This window comes from Pipistrellus kuhlii, unplaced genomic scaffold, assembly GCF_014108245.1.
Source record: "Pipistrellus kuhlii isolate mPipKuh1 unplaced genomic scaffold, mPipKuh1.p scaffold_m20_p_1, whole genome shotgun sequence".
NCBI classification, from domain to species: domain Eukaryota; kingdom Metazoa; phylum Chordata; class Mammalia; order Chiroptera; family Vespertilionidae; genus Pipistrellus; species Pipistrellus kuhlii.
In genome coordinates this window covers 133,817,415-133,835,577 of record NW_023425404.1, presented here as the reverse complement: position 1 = coordinate 133,835,577, position 18,163 = coordinate 133,817,415, and the positions used below count along the sequence as shown (strand labels likewise).

General features: G+C 39.5%; 1 protein-coding gene across 1 annotated transcript in view; it reads right to left on the bottom strand.

Annotated features, from left to right (window-relative positions):
- The window catches only part of TACR3 (tachykinin receptor 3), a 49,549-nt gene extending 39,089 nt beyond the window's left edge, over nt 1-10,460 (bottom strand). The window contains exon 1 of the mRNA XM_036410117.2: nt 9,333-10,460. Coding sequence (XP_036266010.1) covers nt 9,333-9,832 — 500 coding nt within the window. The 5' untranslated portion in view covers nt 9,833-10,460. The remainder of the gene's footprint in view (nt 1-9,332) is intronic.
- Between the last annotated feature and the right edge of the window lie 7,703 nt (nt 10,461-18,163).

The window sequence follows — 18,163 nt, the reverse complement described above, 5'->3', positions numbered from 1 at the left end:
TTTTGGCTACTCAGCAATAGAATGAGTGACAATTTTCTGGATGAATTAAAAGACTATAAACTTCCAAATGAACTGTTGAAATAGATGAAAGTAGACTCCATCACAACTTCGAAATTCTAAATTTAATCAGAGAAAGGTTGTCTGAAGGCTAATTATAATCTGAATTACGGCAGGAAGCAGATTGATGAAGACAAGATAATGTGTTGAAAATTATATGTTTGAAGTAATTGTAACTTTGCAATTGCAGAGTACTACAAATGTGATGCATATAGCAAATAGTATGAGGCCACATTTCCTTCCATCAACTTCATGAATTGGCTTCACTTTTTTATATGCCTTCTAGACATGTGACTAAATAAAGCTACATATTATATTTGGCACTGCAAGCCAAATTCTGGCAGACATTTTTTCTTAACCAATAGCCCAGCACCGCGTTCTAGAAAATGAATGGAAACAATTTTATATCTACTCTCCTTCAGAATGCATTACTTCAGAAGAAACATGACTATTACTACTGTGTATGAGAATATGTGTGTTTCATAAATAAGTTCTTTTACTCTTGGAAAAATAATACTACTGTGAGCATGCTCATTGTAAATATTATTCATATGTACATGTGAATTATTCTGAATCTCTCCCCTTTTCTCATTTCCTTTGAACAGTCATAAATATTATCAGCCCAATTCCTGACATTACCTATTATGTTCTTTACTTCCCTTCCAACAATCAATGCCTGGACTATTGGAATACCATCATAGTGGGTCTCTTTGATGCTACTCTTTTCCAGCTTTCTTTACATAGTCTTCAAAGTTCTCATTTTAAATTACTATTTCTACAGTTTCAACAGGAATAACTGCAATTCTGCGCACCCTTTACTATAGTGACACTAAATAGCTTACCCTTTCCTCAAACTGACTGTAATGCATTGTACACTAAAATGAGAAAATTGAAGAGAGTTTAATAAGTAAGTCATTTACAAAATTTAATAAAGAAGCCATTGGAAAGCCCCATTTTTCAAATGATGAAAGGAAACCAAGTTGAAATGAGTGTTCCAAGGATTAGCAATAGCATAGAGTGGGTGTCCTCTGTCCCCCGGCCCGAGGGATGAAAGAATCCTATAATCAGAAGTGAGGAGGTGAAGCCTTGGGAGAGAAGCTCTTGACAAGAGATATGGATACCATTGGGCACATTTGCAGCAATTCTAAAAGGAGGGTGTGGTTCATTTATCCCAAAGTTATTCTCTCTTCTTCCCACAGCTTCCAGGTGTCTCCCATTAGGCAAAGCTAAGAAGGGGCCAGACAGCAAGGGACCCCATCCATGCAGTTAGTCCATAGAAATAGCCAGTGGGGCCGAGACCGGTTTGGCTCAATGGATAGAGCCTCGGCTTGGGGACTGAAGGGTCCCAGGTTCGATTCCGGTCAAGGGCATGTACCTTGGTTGCGGGCATATCCCCAGTGGGGAGTGTGCAAGAGGCAGCTGATTGATGACACTCTCTCATCGATGTTTATAACTCTCTGTCTCTTTCTCTTCCTCTCTGTACAAAATCAATAAAATATATTAAAAAAAGAAAGAAATAGCCAATGAGGAGTGAAGAAAAAAGAGTGCAATAGGTAGAGAGTAGACTTGAACTGAAAGAAGGAAAGCACCCAGCTCAAACATCCTTTAACAATTTCATGCTTTTCACATGCTAGTTTCCTTACTGAAATGATTTTCCCCTGGCTCATACCTTATTGTAAAGTTCCACAACTGAGCTCCACTCAGATCACAAGATGTTCACTGTGGATGCCTTCCCTTCTCTACATCAAGTTAATTTTTGCCTCTTCAGAGCCCCAGCACATTATGCATTTACTTTGATTTTAGCTCATTGGAGATACTGATTTTATTCTTCTCTATGTTCTTTGGCACTTAAAAAAATATTTGTAGTAGGCAAATGATTGTTGAATAGTGATCATAAATGGTTATTGAATGTTTGTTTACAAATGAGAACTTCAGTACATATATAAACTTTAAAATTGCTAAATGGAAATAATAAACAAAACTTAGAGTATGATTAGAAAGTTAAAATGATATTAAATAACACAACGTATACAAAGAGACAATGTCAAGCACAGTAGTTGATCTAAATTATCCTAAACTATGTTAAATAACATGAAATTAACACTTGTGTCAAACAACAACAACAACAAACAACAACAACAAGAAACCAGCTATAGTGATAAGCTTGAGACAAGAGCAAACACAAAATAACTTATTTTAAGTGGTTCTTCGGTATTTGTGATTGGCATGGAAAGAGAAATAAGTTGATGCCAAAATTCTGATGTAAGAATTTAAAAAGCTTCTTTTGATATTGTCTCTAGCTCTTCAACAGAAACATAGTTCATTGGGGCACTAGAGTATAGGTTATTTCTCTTCTAATTCTCTCCTTTTAAAACAATTTCCTGTATGAAAGCAAGGACTAATGAAATCTATGCAACTTTAATTAGGACAACTTGTTCTGAATGATTCAGTGATTAAATAAAAATATTTAATGTTACAATTGGAGACTGTAAGTTCTTTGGGTAAACTCGGAGTTAATTGCTTTCAATTTTGTCTAATGTGGATCTACATTAGGTAAAACTTTCCTGAAGTAAATAGTGGCAGGTAGCCACTGTATTATCCTTAAACTCACAGATGATGGTATACATCAAGCAGATGAAGTCTAAATATTTGAGTATTTAAGTTGTGATGGAGTAAATACTTATTTAACTGTTAATGGAAGAATTTAGGTAATAGATAATCTCTACACTTAGAAAATAAAGATGGAAAATAGAGGCTATTTTCATATCTAATTAAAAAACTTAAATTATATTTTCATGATATCTTAAGTTAATTGAGTAAAATTTATTCAGTGATAGAACATGATAGGAAAACAATTTGTATTGAGTGTCAAATGTATGCAGTCATTATCCTAGATGCTATGAATTTAGTAGTAAACAAAACAGGTAATATTGTAGTAAATAGAAGAAAAATAAAGCAGAATAAGTAGATAGGCAATAATATGAGGCTACTGTTTTAGACAGTAATCAGTTCACACATGAGCTACACTGAGAAATGAAAAGATAATTATTCATTACTTTGGATGAATAGCTTCTCTGTCCTCTTATAACAAACCTACAAATGTAAGATACTTTTATTCTAATATTAAAAAAGAAGCATCTCTTACCCTTTGAGACACCATGGAGGGATCTGGAGAGTATTATGCTATGCGAAATAAGCCATTCAGAGGAAGACTGGTATCACATGATCTCACTCATATATGAAATATAATGAACAAAATAAATTGATGAACACAATAGACCTAGAGATATAGAAGCATGGAACAGACTGATGAATCTCAGAGGGAAGACAGAGTTGAGGGGGATGGGATAGTGGGTAGGTGCATGGGAAGAGATCAACCAAAGAACTTGTATGCATATATGCATAACCCATTATCACAGACAATAGGGTTATGGAACCTGGAGTGGAGGGTAAGGCTGGGATAGAGAGATCAATGGAGGAAAAAAGGGGACATAAGTAATACTTTTAACAATAAAGATGGAAAAACAAAAGTATTTCCTTTTTGTTCTCATGGATCTTACATGGGCAGACAGACCACAAAAAAACAGCCAATAAACATTATCTATGAACTAGTTATTTAATATCCTAGAAAGTGATACATGTGGTAAAGAAAAAATGAAGCAATTTAAAATAGAGTAATGAGAGTCTAGAAATAGTTCAGGGAATGAGTAACATGGTCATCTGAAGGATGAGTGTTTCACACAGATGTAAGATCTTAAGATGGTAACGTGCCTACTATGTTGACGAAATAGAGGGGACCAGTGTTAGTGGAGCAGAGTGGTGGCATGGTAAGCAGGTAATAAGGTCAGAAAATAGCATGTGTCCAGTTACTATAAATTCTTACAGACCATTGCAGGGACATTTGCTCTGTGCAATCATCAGCACCATCCATCTTCAGAACTTTAATTATAGCTTTATTTGGTTTCATGTAAAAATGTACATTTTGTTGTAGATAGTCATAAAAGGAAAAAATATAAAAGAAAATAAAATTACCTAAAGTCTCATGATTCAGAGCAAATTAAATTCACATCAACCTATTACACATACAGAATTATATCAGACTAATAAATCCCAGAAATTCCTCATGAGTTAGAGATCCTGCTGAGCCTAGAATGGCATTCAGACTTCAACTGTGTCTAATGAAGTGGTGAGGCTGCACACCCCAGTCATTTGTTTTACAGCATTTATTTAATGTACCAGTGGTCAAGCTTCAATACAAGAGGTATGGACAGTTCGCGGTTCTGGAAGGATGCCTCAGAGCTAAGACCCAGCAAGTGAGAGTTGCAAGTAGAAGATGAAAGAACACTGGTCATTAAGAAATGGTTACTGGAGCAAAGGTAAGGGACAAGACCCTTTTCCAAAATTCTATTTGGAACACAAATAGACATCATCAATATTTCAGGCATAGGGCAAAGTTTGTAACTTGGGAATTTTGCAGATTTGCAGCTATCTGGAGAAGGACATGGCTTTTTTTTTTTTAAATTAATTTGAGAGAGGAAGGGTGAGGGAGAGATAGAAACACCAATATGAGACATAATAATTGATTGGCTTCCTCCTCATGTCTCACACCGGGAATCAAGCCTGCAACCTGGGTATGTACCCTGACCAGGAATCGAACTGTGACTTCCTGGTTCATAGGTTGACACTCAACCACTGAGCAACTCAAGCTGGGCAGGACATGGCTTCTTCCTCCCAAGAAACTGTCATGCTCTGTACCAAAGTGTTGGCATTCCTCTCCTCTCCTCCCCTTCTCACCTCTTCCCTCCTCTACTCTCTTCTCCTTTCCTCTTCTCCTCTGTTCTCTTCTTCTCTCTGGCCAGGATGTGGTGGGGAGAATGGAAGTGCTAAGGATGACTATTGATAAACTCTTATCAGACCTCCCTAGGGCTCTTTGAAATACTAGTAATTGCAAAAATAGCAAGACATGGTTTATAAGTAAAGATTATGGAATAAAAAAATATTCGTTATTAACAGTACTACATTTATACACGTGTCTGGAGACTTGGGAAAATTGATGTTATATTCAAACATGATATCTTTCTATCTTTGAATAAGAAGTACAAATTGTAGAAAGCACCAGTGATTCATAAATTTTCTAAAAGTAACCTTTCTTAAAATATAATTTTAGTTACTATTTTGCAAAGAATACAAAGTTAAAGTTCATCATCTGGGCTAAAAAATAAGTCATCTTACTGTAACACTAAGAAAGAATATTAACTCCATGGGCAATGGCTTTCTCTAAAGTAAAAAGAAATGAGGGGATTGGCTCAGCGCCCTAAAGACTGATAAAGTAGTTTAAAAATTAACCAAAGTTTTTATATCCATAATATGTAGAACATTGTAACAATATATTGAACTAATTTCATTTATTTATAATATATACTTTGTGGTATAAGTTGTTATGTGGTATCATCCAGAAGAAAACCAATTAGATAAGAGAATAAATTGGAGCCCTCTATTCAAAACTGAAAAACAAACCCATAAATTTGTATGAGATTACTTGGAGTGAGATTTAGGCTTCACAATTTTTTATAACTTTATTTTTTAATTGCCCATAATAAATTTCAAAAAAAAGAGGTTCTATTTATATGTTGCATAACAATTAGCTTTATGAAAAAAATCTTCCTAAAGAAATTAAGAAAACAAAGAGTAGTATATAATGTAGATTTTTATCTATTTGGCTAAAAATATAACTTAAGCCCTAGCCGGTTTGGCTCAACCATTGGCTTGGGGACTGAAGGGTCCCAGATTCAATTCTGGTCAAGGACACATGTCTGAGTTGCAGGCTCGATCCCCAGTAGGGGATGTGTAGGAAGCAGCCGATCAATGATATGCTCTCATCATTGATGTTTCAGTCTCTCCCTCTCCCTTCCTCTCTAAACTCAATAAAAAAAATATTTAAAAATAAATAAATAAATAAAATATAACTTAGTTTAGTTAGATTAAATATTTTTTAAAAATAATTATTCATATCAGGTATGTCCCTATGTTTAAATAATGTAAATTATTTTTTCTATCTTTGTTAATGTTTTTGAACTATAAAATAAGATGTACTACATTACTTAAGGTTTTTAGATAAGAAATAGTGAATGTCTTTTTCAAAATTCTGTAATTAAATATCCCAATCAATACTGGACCATGTGACCAGAAATTGTCCTTTACTCTATGTTAAGTTAGAGTTTCTAACTAAAACTAAAAATGTACTTAGAAAATATAAGAAAATATTTTTTATTTTTTAATATCCCCATATATTGAATGGCATATTCACACACACACACACACACACACACACACACACACAGTGGAATGATTTCACAGTGAAGAATCACTTTTCCCACCACAGTCCCCAAATTTGCCATTTTGAATTGTAACAATTAAATATAATATCTAAAAGATGCTAAGCTTTCCCAGGATCATGCAATAGAACCAAGATCCAAATCACTGCAGGCAGTCTACTCCCAGGCCAATGCTCTCCTATTTTCTACACAATTATGGCTCCTAAGAAGTTGTTATTACTGCAGGGTTTAATTAGACAAAGTTCTCCCTTCAATTAAATTAAAATTTAGGACTTGTTTATTATATATATATATATATATATATATATATATATATATATATATGTATGTATTACTTGTGTGTATAACTCATCTTTAATACATGTTATGTATATCTTAATTGAGAATGTAGATGTTAGAAAAGTATTAATAGAACAGATAATATAATAAACATATTGTCATTTTTATTCACTTATAACATGTGCTATTCAATACCAATTTCACGCACACTAAGTTTTCATCAAATTTCATGATGCACTATTAAAATTTCAAGAATATAGTGAGAAACAAACAGGACCAGAGTCATAGAAGCATTGAACAGACTGTCCAAACTATGAGGGAAGGCGGGGGCGGAGTGGAGGGTTGTGAGAGGGCAAGAGATCAATCAAAGGACTTGTATGCATGCGTATGAGCATAACCAATGGACACAGACAGTAGGGGGCGGGGGCGAGGGCATGTGCTGGGGGTGGGGGCGGCTGGGGAGAGGTTAATGGGAGGGGGGGAAGGAGACTCATGTAATACTTTCAACAATAAAGAATTAAAAAATAAAGTACAATGATTTACAAATAATAAATAAGAATATACCGAGAATTTCTTAACATGATATGCTAATGCTCCTCCTCCTGATCACATTAAAAAATCATGTGCTTGCAAGAAATATAAAGTACAAAAAACAAACAAAGATAAAATAAAAAAGAAAGGTGTTCAAATCAAAGCAAGATTCATTTCTATCTTGAAGCAGTTTTTCCTGTTCCTCAATTTGGGACTGATGTTGCTGCTTCTTTTTATTTCTGTCCCTCCAGAAGTGAAGGGTTGAGACACATGCAGAAAATCAGAGATAAAGGGGAAGGGATGATAGACAGTTTCAGAAGTAATAAAAAAAAAAGTGATTTTTGTGCCTATTTCTCCTATTTAGTGGCAAGTAACCACTGTTCCTCCAGTTTAACAGTCTTGTTAATGTCAGGAAAGATCCCCTGTCCACGGTGAGAATATTGAGACTTACAGTTCAAGTGAAATCATCCCCTGTATACTCCGTGCAGCTGTCAATCACAAAACTGAGACTGAAATCAACTGGTGTGGTTCATTTTTTTTTTTTTTTTTTTTTTTGCTTAATGTTGAATTAAAGTGTAACTTGCTTCAATAACAGGTGGGAATTTGCCATTGTTCTAACTAACACAAGCATGCATATTTCATGTGTCCAATATAAGAAAGCAAATGCACACAGAAACATTTAAACCTTAAATATGAGAACAAGTGGTGGAGGCCCATCCAGCTTTTTAAAATTGTTTGAGCATCTCAGAATCTCCTATGTAGAGGAGAGAACAAGCTAAAAGTTATCTTGAACAGCAATAAATTAGTATTCCTCTTTAAAAAAAATGATCGAATTTATTGGGGTGACATGGTTGAATAAAATTATACAGGTTTCAGGTGACAGTTCTATAATACATCATCTGTATATTGCATTGTGTTCACGACCTCAAGTCAAGCCTCCTTCCATCACCATGTCTATGCCCTTCACACTATCTCCCTTAACCCCTCGTAATCACCACACTGCTGTCTGTGCCTGAGTTTTGTTTTGTTTTTTCCTTTGCTCAATCCCTTCACCTTTTTACCCAACCCAACTCCCCTTCCCTCTGACAGCTGTCAGTCTGTTCTCTCACCATTTATTCCTTGAACTTTTTGTTACTCATCATCTGAAAGATTTGGATGGGATGTTTGAGGCACAGGATTTACCCAGCTCATAGTCTCACAGACTAGTGGAAGTAACATGTTACCCGAGACATTGGCTAGTGTCAATCTTTGGGAAGGAGTGTCTTGCCTCTGATCGATGGATGCTCCATGACTGGGAAGCCAAATCGGTGTTGGCTGGGGCATAAAGATAGGGAATGGATGGGTGGGGGTGTGGACCAGCAAACCAGAGAGCAGAAAGAAGAATAGTGGTTGACACTTTGTCCATTTCTCTAACAGAGCGGTGGGAGGCCCAAAAGTTCACTTCACAGAGATATAAGTTCTGCTGCAGGAGTTTGAAGCCATTTGATAAAGGCGCTAGTACTGTTTCTAGCTGGTTTTGATCTCATTGGAATGGCAGATTTCCTCATCTCCCTCATCGGCCTCCTTCAGTCCCTCTGGATGCCCTTCCTGGGGACCAGGCGGCTGGGTGGAGGGGGAGAGGCCATAGAGACAGAAACCGGTTCAACCCTGGGGACTGACTTCCTTCCTTCCTTCCTTCCTTCCTTCCTTCCTTCCTTCCTTCCTTCCTTCCTTCCTCCCTCCCTCCCTCCTTCCTTCCCTCCCTCCCTCCCTCTTTCTTTCCTTCCCTCCTTTCTTCCCTTCTTCCGTCCTTCCCCCCTTCCTTCCCCCCTTCCCTCCCTCCCGCTTCCTTCCTTCCTTCCTTCCTTCCTTCCTTCCTTCCTTCCTTCCTTCCTTCCTTCCTTCCTTCCTTCCTTCCTTCCTTCCTTCCTTCCTCCCTCCCTCTCCCCTCCCTCCCTCCTTCCTTCTTTTCTTCTTTCCCTCCTCCCTCCCTCCCTCCCTCCCTCCCTCCCTCCCTCCCTCCCTCCCTCCCTCCCTCCCTCCCTCCCTCCCTCCCTCCCTCCCTTCCTTCCTTCCTTCCTTCCTTCCTTCCTTCCTTCCTTCCTTTTTTTCAATCCATCCATCCATCCATCCATCCATCCATCCCCTCACCTGTCCACCGCAATGGCCGTCATGGAGTAGATGCTGGCGAACACGGCCGTGATGGGGAAGAAATTCTGGAAGCGGCAGTAGTTGGCGCCGAAGTACCACTCGCTGTGGAGCGCGTAGATGAAGTTGACCAAGGTGTTGAAGGCGGCCATGGAGGCATCGGCGAAGGCCAGGTTCACGAGGAAGTAGTTGGTGACGGTTCTCATGCGCTTGTGGGCCAGGATGATCCAGATGACCACGAGGTTCCCGAAGACGGCCACGGCCACCACCACGCTGTAGGCGAGGGACCAGAGCACGATGCGCCAGGCGGGCTGCACGAACTGGTTGGTGAGGTTGGCCCGGGGCTGCGGGGGCTCCGGGAAGGCGGCGGCGGGCAGCCCCGGAGCGGAGGGCGCGGCGGAGAGGTTGCCGGCCTGGGCCAGCAGTGCGCTCAGGTCCGGGGCGCCGGCTCCCGCTCCTCCTGCGCCCGCCGTCCAGTTCCAGGCTGCGAGGAGCGAGGCCATCGCCGCGGGTCTGGAGCCCCGGACCTGCCGGCTCACCCGCGGCCAGCCCGCGCCGAGCCTCCTGAACTTCTCTGCGTCCTGGTCCCTGCAAGCGCCGCAAGGAGGGTGCGGCTCCCCTTGCTGGCGGAGGGATGCTGAGAGCCTGCAAGGGACGGGGAGCACGGTCGCCCCTACCTCCCAGGAGTTGGAGACTTTGGCAGGGCTAAGATCTCGGGGAGATAGATGGCTAGGCTGTCACCAGCCGGGATCCCGGGATGCGCCCCGGCGGGAGCTCCGTCCGCGCACCGGCTAGAGCGCGGAGGTGCGGGCGCCCGACGCGCTATATAGCCTCCCTGTCCCCCTCGTGGGTGACGTCGCGGGGGCCGCGAAGCTAACCAACCCCTTGGATGCGCTGCTTTCCTCCTCCCGCCCCTCAGAGTTCATTCACTCGCTGCCCGTCGCCCAGCAGCGGGAGCTTGGCAGGAGGACGTGCTCCCTCCGGGAGGGGCTGTGCTGTCTCCGATGTAATTAAAATCTCTCCAAGATTGTTTCTCCAGTCTTTTTAACTTCAAGATATTTTTGCTTGAGGTGTCTGCTCTCAGACATTTACTGTTCCTTTTCTAAACCAATTAAACCGTTCACTGCTAAATCAAAAGCACACCCCTGGGGAATTTTTTCTGAGTGTGTGTGTAGGGGGAGGGGCGGAGGTGAAGGGGGGACTAGCTGCTGAGGACTGTGGCTGTGGGCACAGCTAGCCATGCCCTGTGTGTTGTGTTATTGGCTTTTGGAATTTCACTCAACTCTCTGAACATGTGTTTATGTGATCACTTCTCAGATCCCTTTTCCTCCAGCTCCCACTTTCAAATCCAGTCCCCCTCTTTCTCTAATCTCTATCACCACAACAGACTAAGGATTCCTCTGGAGAAGTCTGCCATGGGTGGAATGCCATGATGCACAGAGGGTAAACCAGGAACCCCCGAGCTGTATTTTCTTGGGGAAAAAACCGACAAGAATTGGATTTCTGTTTTTCTCTGGTATGAACACATCCTGTAAGTAAGCAACCTAAATGCATGCACTTGGTTGTACAATTTTGCACATTTGGCCCTTGGGTTTTCAAGGCCTGACTACGAGGACACAAGTGACGAAGAGGAACAGCAATATCCTTAGTTTCCCTGGCAGGTAGGCAGGCCTGACTCCTGAGCTTTGGCTGGAGAAGGTGAGCTGGAGAAACAGACTGGGATTAGATAGATGTTACAGACCATGGATCAGCATGTTCCAGAGGCTATGCTCTCCTGCATTCCATTCTTGGGGCAGGTGTGCAGGGATTTCATGTTAAACATAATTTAGCAATCTCCTGAAAACATTTGAAATCTTTCAACCTCAGTCTTCTCATTTAAAAATTAAAAATTAAAAAAAAAAGATATATATATTTTACAGGGTAATTATGAGGATGAGTGGTTTCAACAGATTCTTTCAACAACACTAGGCAAGATGGAGACCTCAGGAAGTGTTAGCTATGTCCCTCTTGTTATTGTACATTTCATCTAAATGTTTTCAGTAAAATGAATCTTAGGAAGTTTGCTTTACTTCAAGAGGAAGTACCTTCTAATTTGTGACTCTTCTGTATTGTTTAATTTCCCAGTTCAGAATATGTTCTTTAAAAATCCTGCAGTAATTATTGCACAAATGGACAGAGGGTTACTGGTAATGACTAGTGTTTTCCATTTCATATTTTTTCATGATGAAAACCGTAGTGTATAGAAATAAGTTTGAGGCAGCCTGATAATTACATTGACAAAACCCTGCTTCAAGGTAAATGCATGCTGAAGGTGATAATTATCAAGTTATTATTTCCCAGAGAGGCCTGTGAAAATATATGATAAATGATAAGTTAACAGAGATTTCATATTTCCTGCTTACTAATTCTAAATTAAACAAATTTTAAAGGCAAATTACTTCTTTCTGTCAATTTATCATCTAGAAATTACTTGAGTTACAAATGAAAGCCTCTTTCTTCCCTAATCAAATCATGAATTTTTAAAAGTTTCTTCGTATGGTAAACACCATTTATTAAAATTATAAAATGGATTGCCCAGTCGGCATGGCTCAGTGGTTGAGTGTCAACCTATTAAACCAGGAGGTCATGGGTCGATTCCTGGTCAGGGCACATACCCAGGATGTGGGCTCAGTCCCCACTGTGGGGCATGCAGGAGGCAGTGAATCAGTCAATGATTCTCTCATATCATTGATTTTTTCTCTCTTTCCCCCTCTCCCATCCCCCCTGAAATCAATTTAAAAATACATTAAAATAAAAAAATATATAAAAAGGATCATTGGTAATAATGTATATTTTGATAAAATGTTTTAAGTTGTAAAATTACTTGGTTGTATAGAAACTCATTCAGTTTACACTGTTGCTTTACTTATCCATGCAGAGTATCATACGTCTGTGATTCTGTTTTCCTTGGACTTACATGTGGGTGGAGATGATATGACAAAAAGTAAATGATAGTAGTTACAATGCAAGGGGCCTAAAGAGATCTTTCCTTTCAGAAGGTCATGCTTTTCCTTCTATGTCTGCCTTACATAGTGAGACTCTCTCTGTGTCGCAGGGTGGTTGTGAGGGCTAGCCATTGTTCATTGTTTCAGTCATTCCTCAGGTATGCATTGAGTATACTTCTTTCCAGAAGCTGTGACAAGTACTAAGAATGTGGCAATGAAACAGTCAGATATGAATCCTTTTGTCCTAGAGCCCACAGTCTATTAGCATTTTTGCCATTCTAGCAAGTATTATGAATAGTGAATAGGGGAGAAAAGAGAAAAAATGGACTGTGTGACTGAGTGGAAGGAAGCTAAGGCAAAAGGAACTTAGTGTCTTACCCCTTGTGTGTCCCCCTCCCTACGTGGGAGTCTGCACTTGTTTCCAGTAAATTTCTATCTTTTCATATACCACCTTTTGTCCATGGCTTTATTCTTCGAATCCATCAGGACAAGAACCCAGGAAAGAAATCACCCTTGCATTCTGCTCTGGCAAAAAAACACCAGACTCATTAGTACTTCCTTCCCTGTACTAGTGATGAACTGATACAACACAGACCATAATAGGTACTTGAAGTATGGTAGCAACCATACTTAGGTAAAAACTGCTGTTTAAATTTTAACCCTACTATTCTGGCTTCAGCACTTGCTTAAACAATAGGGTAGTTGCCTCAGCTTTTGAACAAAGTCTTATTTCTGCTAACTTACTACAATAGCTGTACTGAAGGGAGTCATCTGTCAAATAGTGGAGGAAAGAAATAGTATTCAATGTCCTTGGAACTAGAGTCTATGATCTCAGAATGCATGGTATCCTTGGCATTAGTTATAGCCAGCTTTATCTCCCCATTTTTTATAGTGTTTTACCAATCCTTTGTGTGTGATGGCTCCCATTGTAGTTAGTAGCCACCAAAGAGTCTGAACATAGCTTCCTTATAGTGGAGAGGTATTTTCTCATTAGTTTTCAGAAGCACACCACAGAAAAGCAATATAACAAGAGCTATACCACAAAAAGCAAGAAGAAACTTGTGGTAATGCCATGTGGACTTCCTCTATTTCTGTAAAGACTCAGGATTTTTCATGTGAATTTTTGTGGCTACATTCCATGATAAAATGTAAGCATAGCACTACAGATTATACTTATATTTAATTGGCTAGGTTCTGATTTTGAATACCTTATGTAAGTTATATTTCTATTGGGGGATTTGGGATAAGATGGATATTCTCCCTTTGTGTCTACGGTTGTCTACGGTTGATGAAGTAAGAGTGAAACCTAACTCATAATTTGACTGTAATTACTTTCTTAATTGCTCCATTTGTTTTCTCACTGTGATTTTCAATCACCATAGGGATGCCATAGAGAAATGCTTTGAGGTCTCAGAGAACAAAATAGGAGAAACTAAATTGAAGTTTTATTTTCTCTCTTCAATAAAATCATATTTAATATTTAGAGGTTTTATTTAAAGAAAAATCATCCTTAATAAGTTTAAAAACAACTGCTTAAGAGGGCCTGGTTGTCTCAAATGAGAGAAGTCATGATGACCAATTCCAGTAAGGGATTGCCCTGATTGGGTTGAGTAAATAACAAAACCCACGGGTCAGAAGTACACCTTAATTGGCCTGAATACATCACAAAGCTAAATTATAAAGTTGAAGTTACATGAGCTCAAATTGTATTATATTATTCATCCTAGAAAATTATTACAAGATTATGCTAATTAACACCTTCAAGGAGAATAACCATTGTTATTTAGAAGTGTTTCTTGGAATCATTATAGGATTGAGCCATTGTTTTTTCCACTAAAAATTGCCATGTCTTTTTAAAACATGTAGGTAAAAAACACACAAATTACAGAGAATGCCACATCCACTGAAAAGTAGTCCATATATATTATAAGACAGAACTCTCAGAGTTAGATAGGCAGAGAACTTCAGCAAACATAATTTCATTAATTTCCAAGCTGTTGACCATCTTGAATTGAAGAGTTTCTTAGTTTAAAGCAAAATTCAGTAGATATAAATGGGTAGAACAAGCAAACAAATAAAAACAGTACTTGCTTAACTTTGAGCAAGAAGTTAAGCAAATATTAGGACTCAAGTCTGCATTGTTCAACATAGTAACCACTACTCACATGTGGCTGGTGAGTCCTTGAAATGTGCAGTAAGTGTAAAATACACACCAGGCTTCAAACACTTACTATGTGAAAGTAAATAAAAATGTCTCCTTGATAATTTTATATTGATTTACATATAGAAACAATAAGAACATGTTGGTAATGGATTACTATCTGTTTGTGGGACTAGAAAAAGGGTAAGAATCCACTCATAGTTAATTTTTATACACCCATAAGAAACTGTATAACTCAAACACTAGAATATGGTTCAATCATTTTCAACAAATATTATGCTATTTTAAATCCTCTCCATATAAGACATCTTTCAGATATTGAACTGAATGAACTCTACCTGATTGTTAGAGCCAAAGTTTTCAGGCCTAGAATGGACTAAATGATATGAGCAATCGACTCCAAGATTTTTGCCAAAATGACAAGATCCTTTCTGTTTACACTTTACAAGGATACAAAATATTAATGATTAACCCCACAGGAATATACAGCACTGTTGTGTCTCTAGTTATTAATGATACTAAATTTAATAGTATTATTAAAAATAATTATGCATACCGTGTTTCCCCGAAAATAAGACATCCTCCGAAAATAAGACCTAGCACATGGAAAGATAAGACATCCCCTGAAAATAAAACCTAGTGCAACTTTGGGAGAAAAAATTAATATAAGACACTGTCTTATTTTCGGGGAAACGGTATTACACCGTCTCTTTCCTTCAAGGAAGTAAAAATTAAACACTATCAACAAATATATTAATACAATGAATTCATTTTAATTATATATATTTTTTGAGCATCTGCACTGTGTGGCACTGTTAGAAAATCTATATGTATGAAAGCCTAAGTGACCATTTGCCTGTTTGACCATTCGACTGATAACTATGACATGCATTGTCCATGTAGGGGCAGATGCTCCAACTGCTAGGTTACCTTGCTGCTGGGGTCTGGCTGATCGGAACTGGGCCAGATGGGCCAGAAATGACCTGGAGCCCTCCCATGGTCCTTCCCCAGCCTGGATCATGCTCCGGTGGAGTCTCTTGGCCTGGCATGAGCCCTCTCACAATCCAGAAGCTATCGGGGGATGTCAGAGAGCCAGAGGTCAGGCCGAGGGACCTGGTGCACAAACACTGGGCCTTTAGTATAATATTAAAAGGCCAAACATATTATATGCCAAGAGAGATCTCAATAGGTGTCAGGGAAGTGAAAACTCACATGCATGAAGTAGTTACTGAATGTTCATACTATTCCAAGGCTTGACATTTATTAACAAACTAGAGGCCTGAGGCACGAAATTTGTGCACAGGGGTGTCCCTCAAGGGGTCTCCAATCTGGGACCCCTGGAGGGATATCTGATCCTAGTGGGATCGGACCTAAACAGGTTGTCAGATATTCCTCTCACAATCCAAGACTGCTGGCTCCCAACTGTTCCCTCCCAACTTCTCTCCCCTGTAGACCTAGCACCCCCCCAATTGCTCTTCCCTGCAGGCCTGTCCCCCAAACTGCCCTCCTCTGCAGGCTGGGTCCTCCCCAACCATCCTCCACTGTAGGCCTGGTCTCCCTTCAACTGCCCTCCCCTCAACTGCCATCCTCTGAAGGCCTGGATCCTCCCCGACTGTCCTCCACTATAGGCCTGGTCACCCCCAGCTGCCCTCCCCTACTGACCTGGTCTCCCCCAGCTTCCCTCCTCTGTTGGCCCGGTCACCCCTAACTGCCTTCCCTGCGTGCCTAATCACCTACAACTGCCCTGCCTGCAGGCCTTGTCCCCCCCAACTGCCCTCCCCTGAAGGCCTGGGTCTCCCCCCCCCCCCCCCACAACTGCCCTCCCTTGCTGGCTAGTCTCCCCCAACTGCCCTCCTCTGCTGGCCTGGTCATCCCTAACTTCCCACTACTGCCCTCCCCTGCAGGCCATCTTATGGTGGCCATCTTGTGTCCACATGGGGCAACCATCTTTGACCACATGGGGGTTGCCATCTTGCATATTGGTGTGACAGTCAATTTGCATATTACTCTTTTATTATATAGGATTATTGACATAACAAACTTATGAGTTAGGTATGTTTATTATCATTATTTTAAAATGAGAAAATCCAGGATAAAAGGGTTTAGGTGACAGTGACATAACTCAATGCTATTTAATTGGATGAAGAAGAATCCAAACTCAGCAGGCTGGCTTCAGCAACCATACATTTAACTTTGGATATTGGGAGAAATAAATGTTGTAAGTTCTTTATTGTTTAAAGTATTACATATAGTATTAAATATGTCTCCTTCCTCCCCCCCCCCCACCATTGATCTCTCCCCAGCCACCCCCATCTCGAGCACATTCCCTCACACCCCTAATGTTTGTGTCCATTGATTATGTTTATATGAATGCATACAAGTTTGGTTGATCTCTTATCCACATCCCACCCAGGCCCCTGTCTTTCCTCTGAAGTTTGGTGGTCTGTTCAATGCTTCTCTGTGTCTAGATCTATTTATGTTGTTCATTATATTCCATAAATGAGTGAGATCATGTGACATTTTTCTTTCATTGCCTGGCTCATTTCACTTAGCATAATGCTCTCCAGCTCCATCCATGTTGTTGCAAATGGTAAGAAGTCCTTTTTTACTACAGTGTAGTATTCCATTGTGTAGATGTACCACAGTTTTTTTAATCCACTCATGTGCTAATGGGCAGTTAGATTGTTTCCAAACATTAGCTATTATAAATTGCGCTGCTATGAATATAGGGGTGCATATATCCTTTCTGATTATTGTTTCTGATTTCATGGGATATACTCTTAGAAGTGGGATTACTGGGTCAAATGGGAGTTCCATTTTTAATTTTTGGAAGAAACTCCATACTGTTTTCCACCATCGCTGCACCAGTCTGCATTCCCACCAGCAGTGCATGAGGGTTCCTTTTTCTCTACATCCTTACCAGAACTTGTCATTTTTCCTTTTGTTGATTATAGCCATTTGGACAGGTGTGAGATGGTACCTCATTGTTATTTTGATTTGCATCTCTCAGATGACTTTGAACATATTTTCATATGTCTCTTAGCTTTCTGTATGTCCACTTTCAAAAAGAGTCTATTTAAGTCTTTTGCCCATTTTTTATATTGGATATTTATCTTCCTATTGTTAAGATGTATGAGTTCCTTATAAATTTTGGATATTAAACTCTTACAGGATATAACATTGGCAAATATATACTCTCATGCAGTGGACTTTCTTGTTATTTTGTTGATGGTTTCTTTTGCTGTGCAGAAGCTTTTTATTTTGATGTAGTCCCATTCGTTTATTTTCTCCTTAGTTTCCATTGCCCTGGGAGCTGTATCAGTAAAAATACTGCTACAACATATGTCTGATATTTTGCTGCTTATGGATTCTTCTAAGATTTTTATGGCTTCCTCTCTTACATTAAGTCCTTTATCCATTTTGAGTTTGTTTTTGTGTTGGTGTAATTTGGTGATCTAGTTTCATTTTTTTTTTTTCATGTATCTGACCAAATTTCCCAACACCATCTATTGAAGAGACTATCTTAACTCCATTGTATGTTCATGTCTCCTTTATCAAATATTAATTGAGCATAATGTCTTGGGTTGATTTCTGGGTTCTCTGTTCTGTTCCATTGGTTTATATGTCTGTTCTTGTGACAGTACCAGGCAGTTTTGAGAACAGTGGCTTTGTAATACAGCTTAATATCT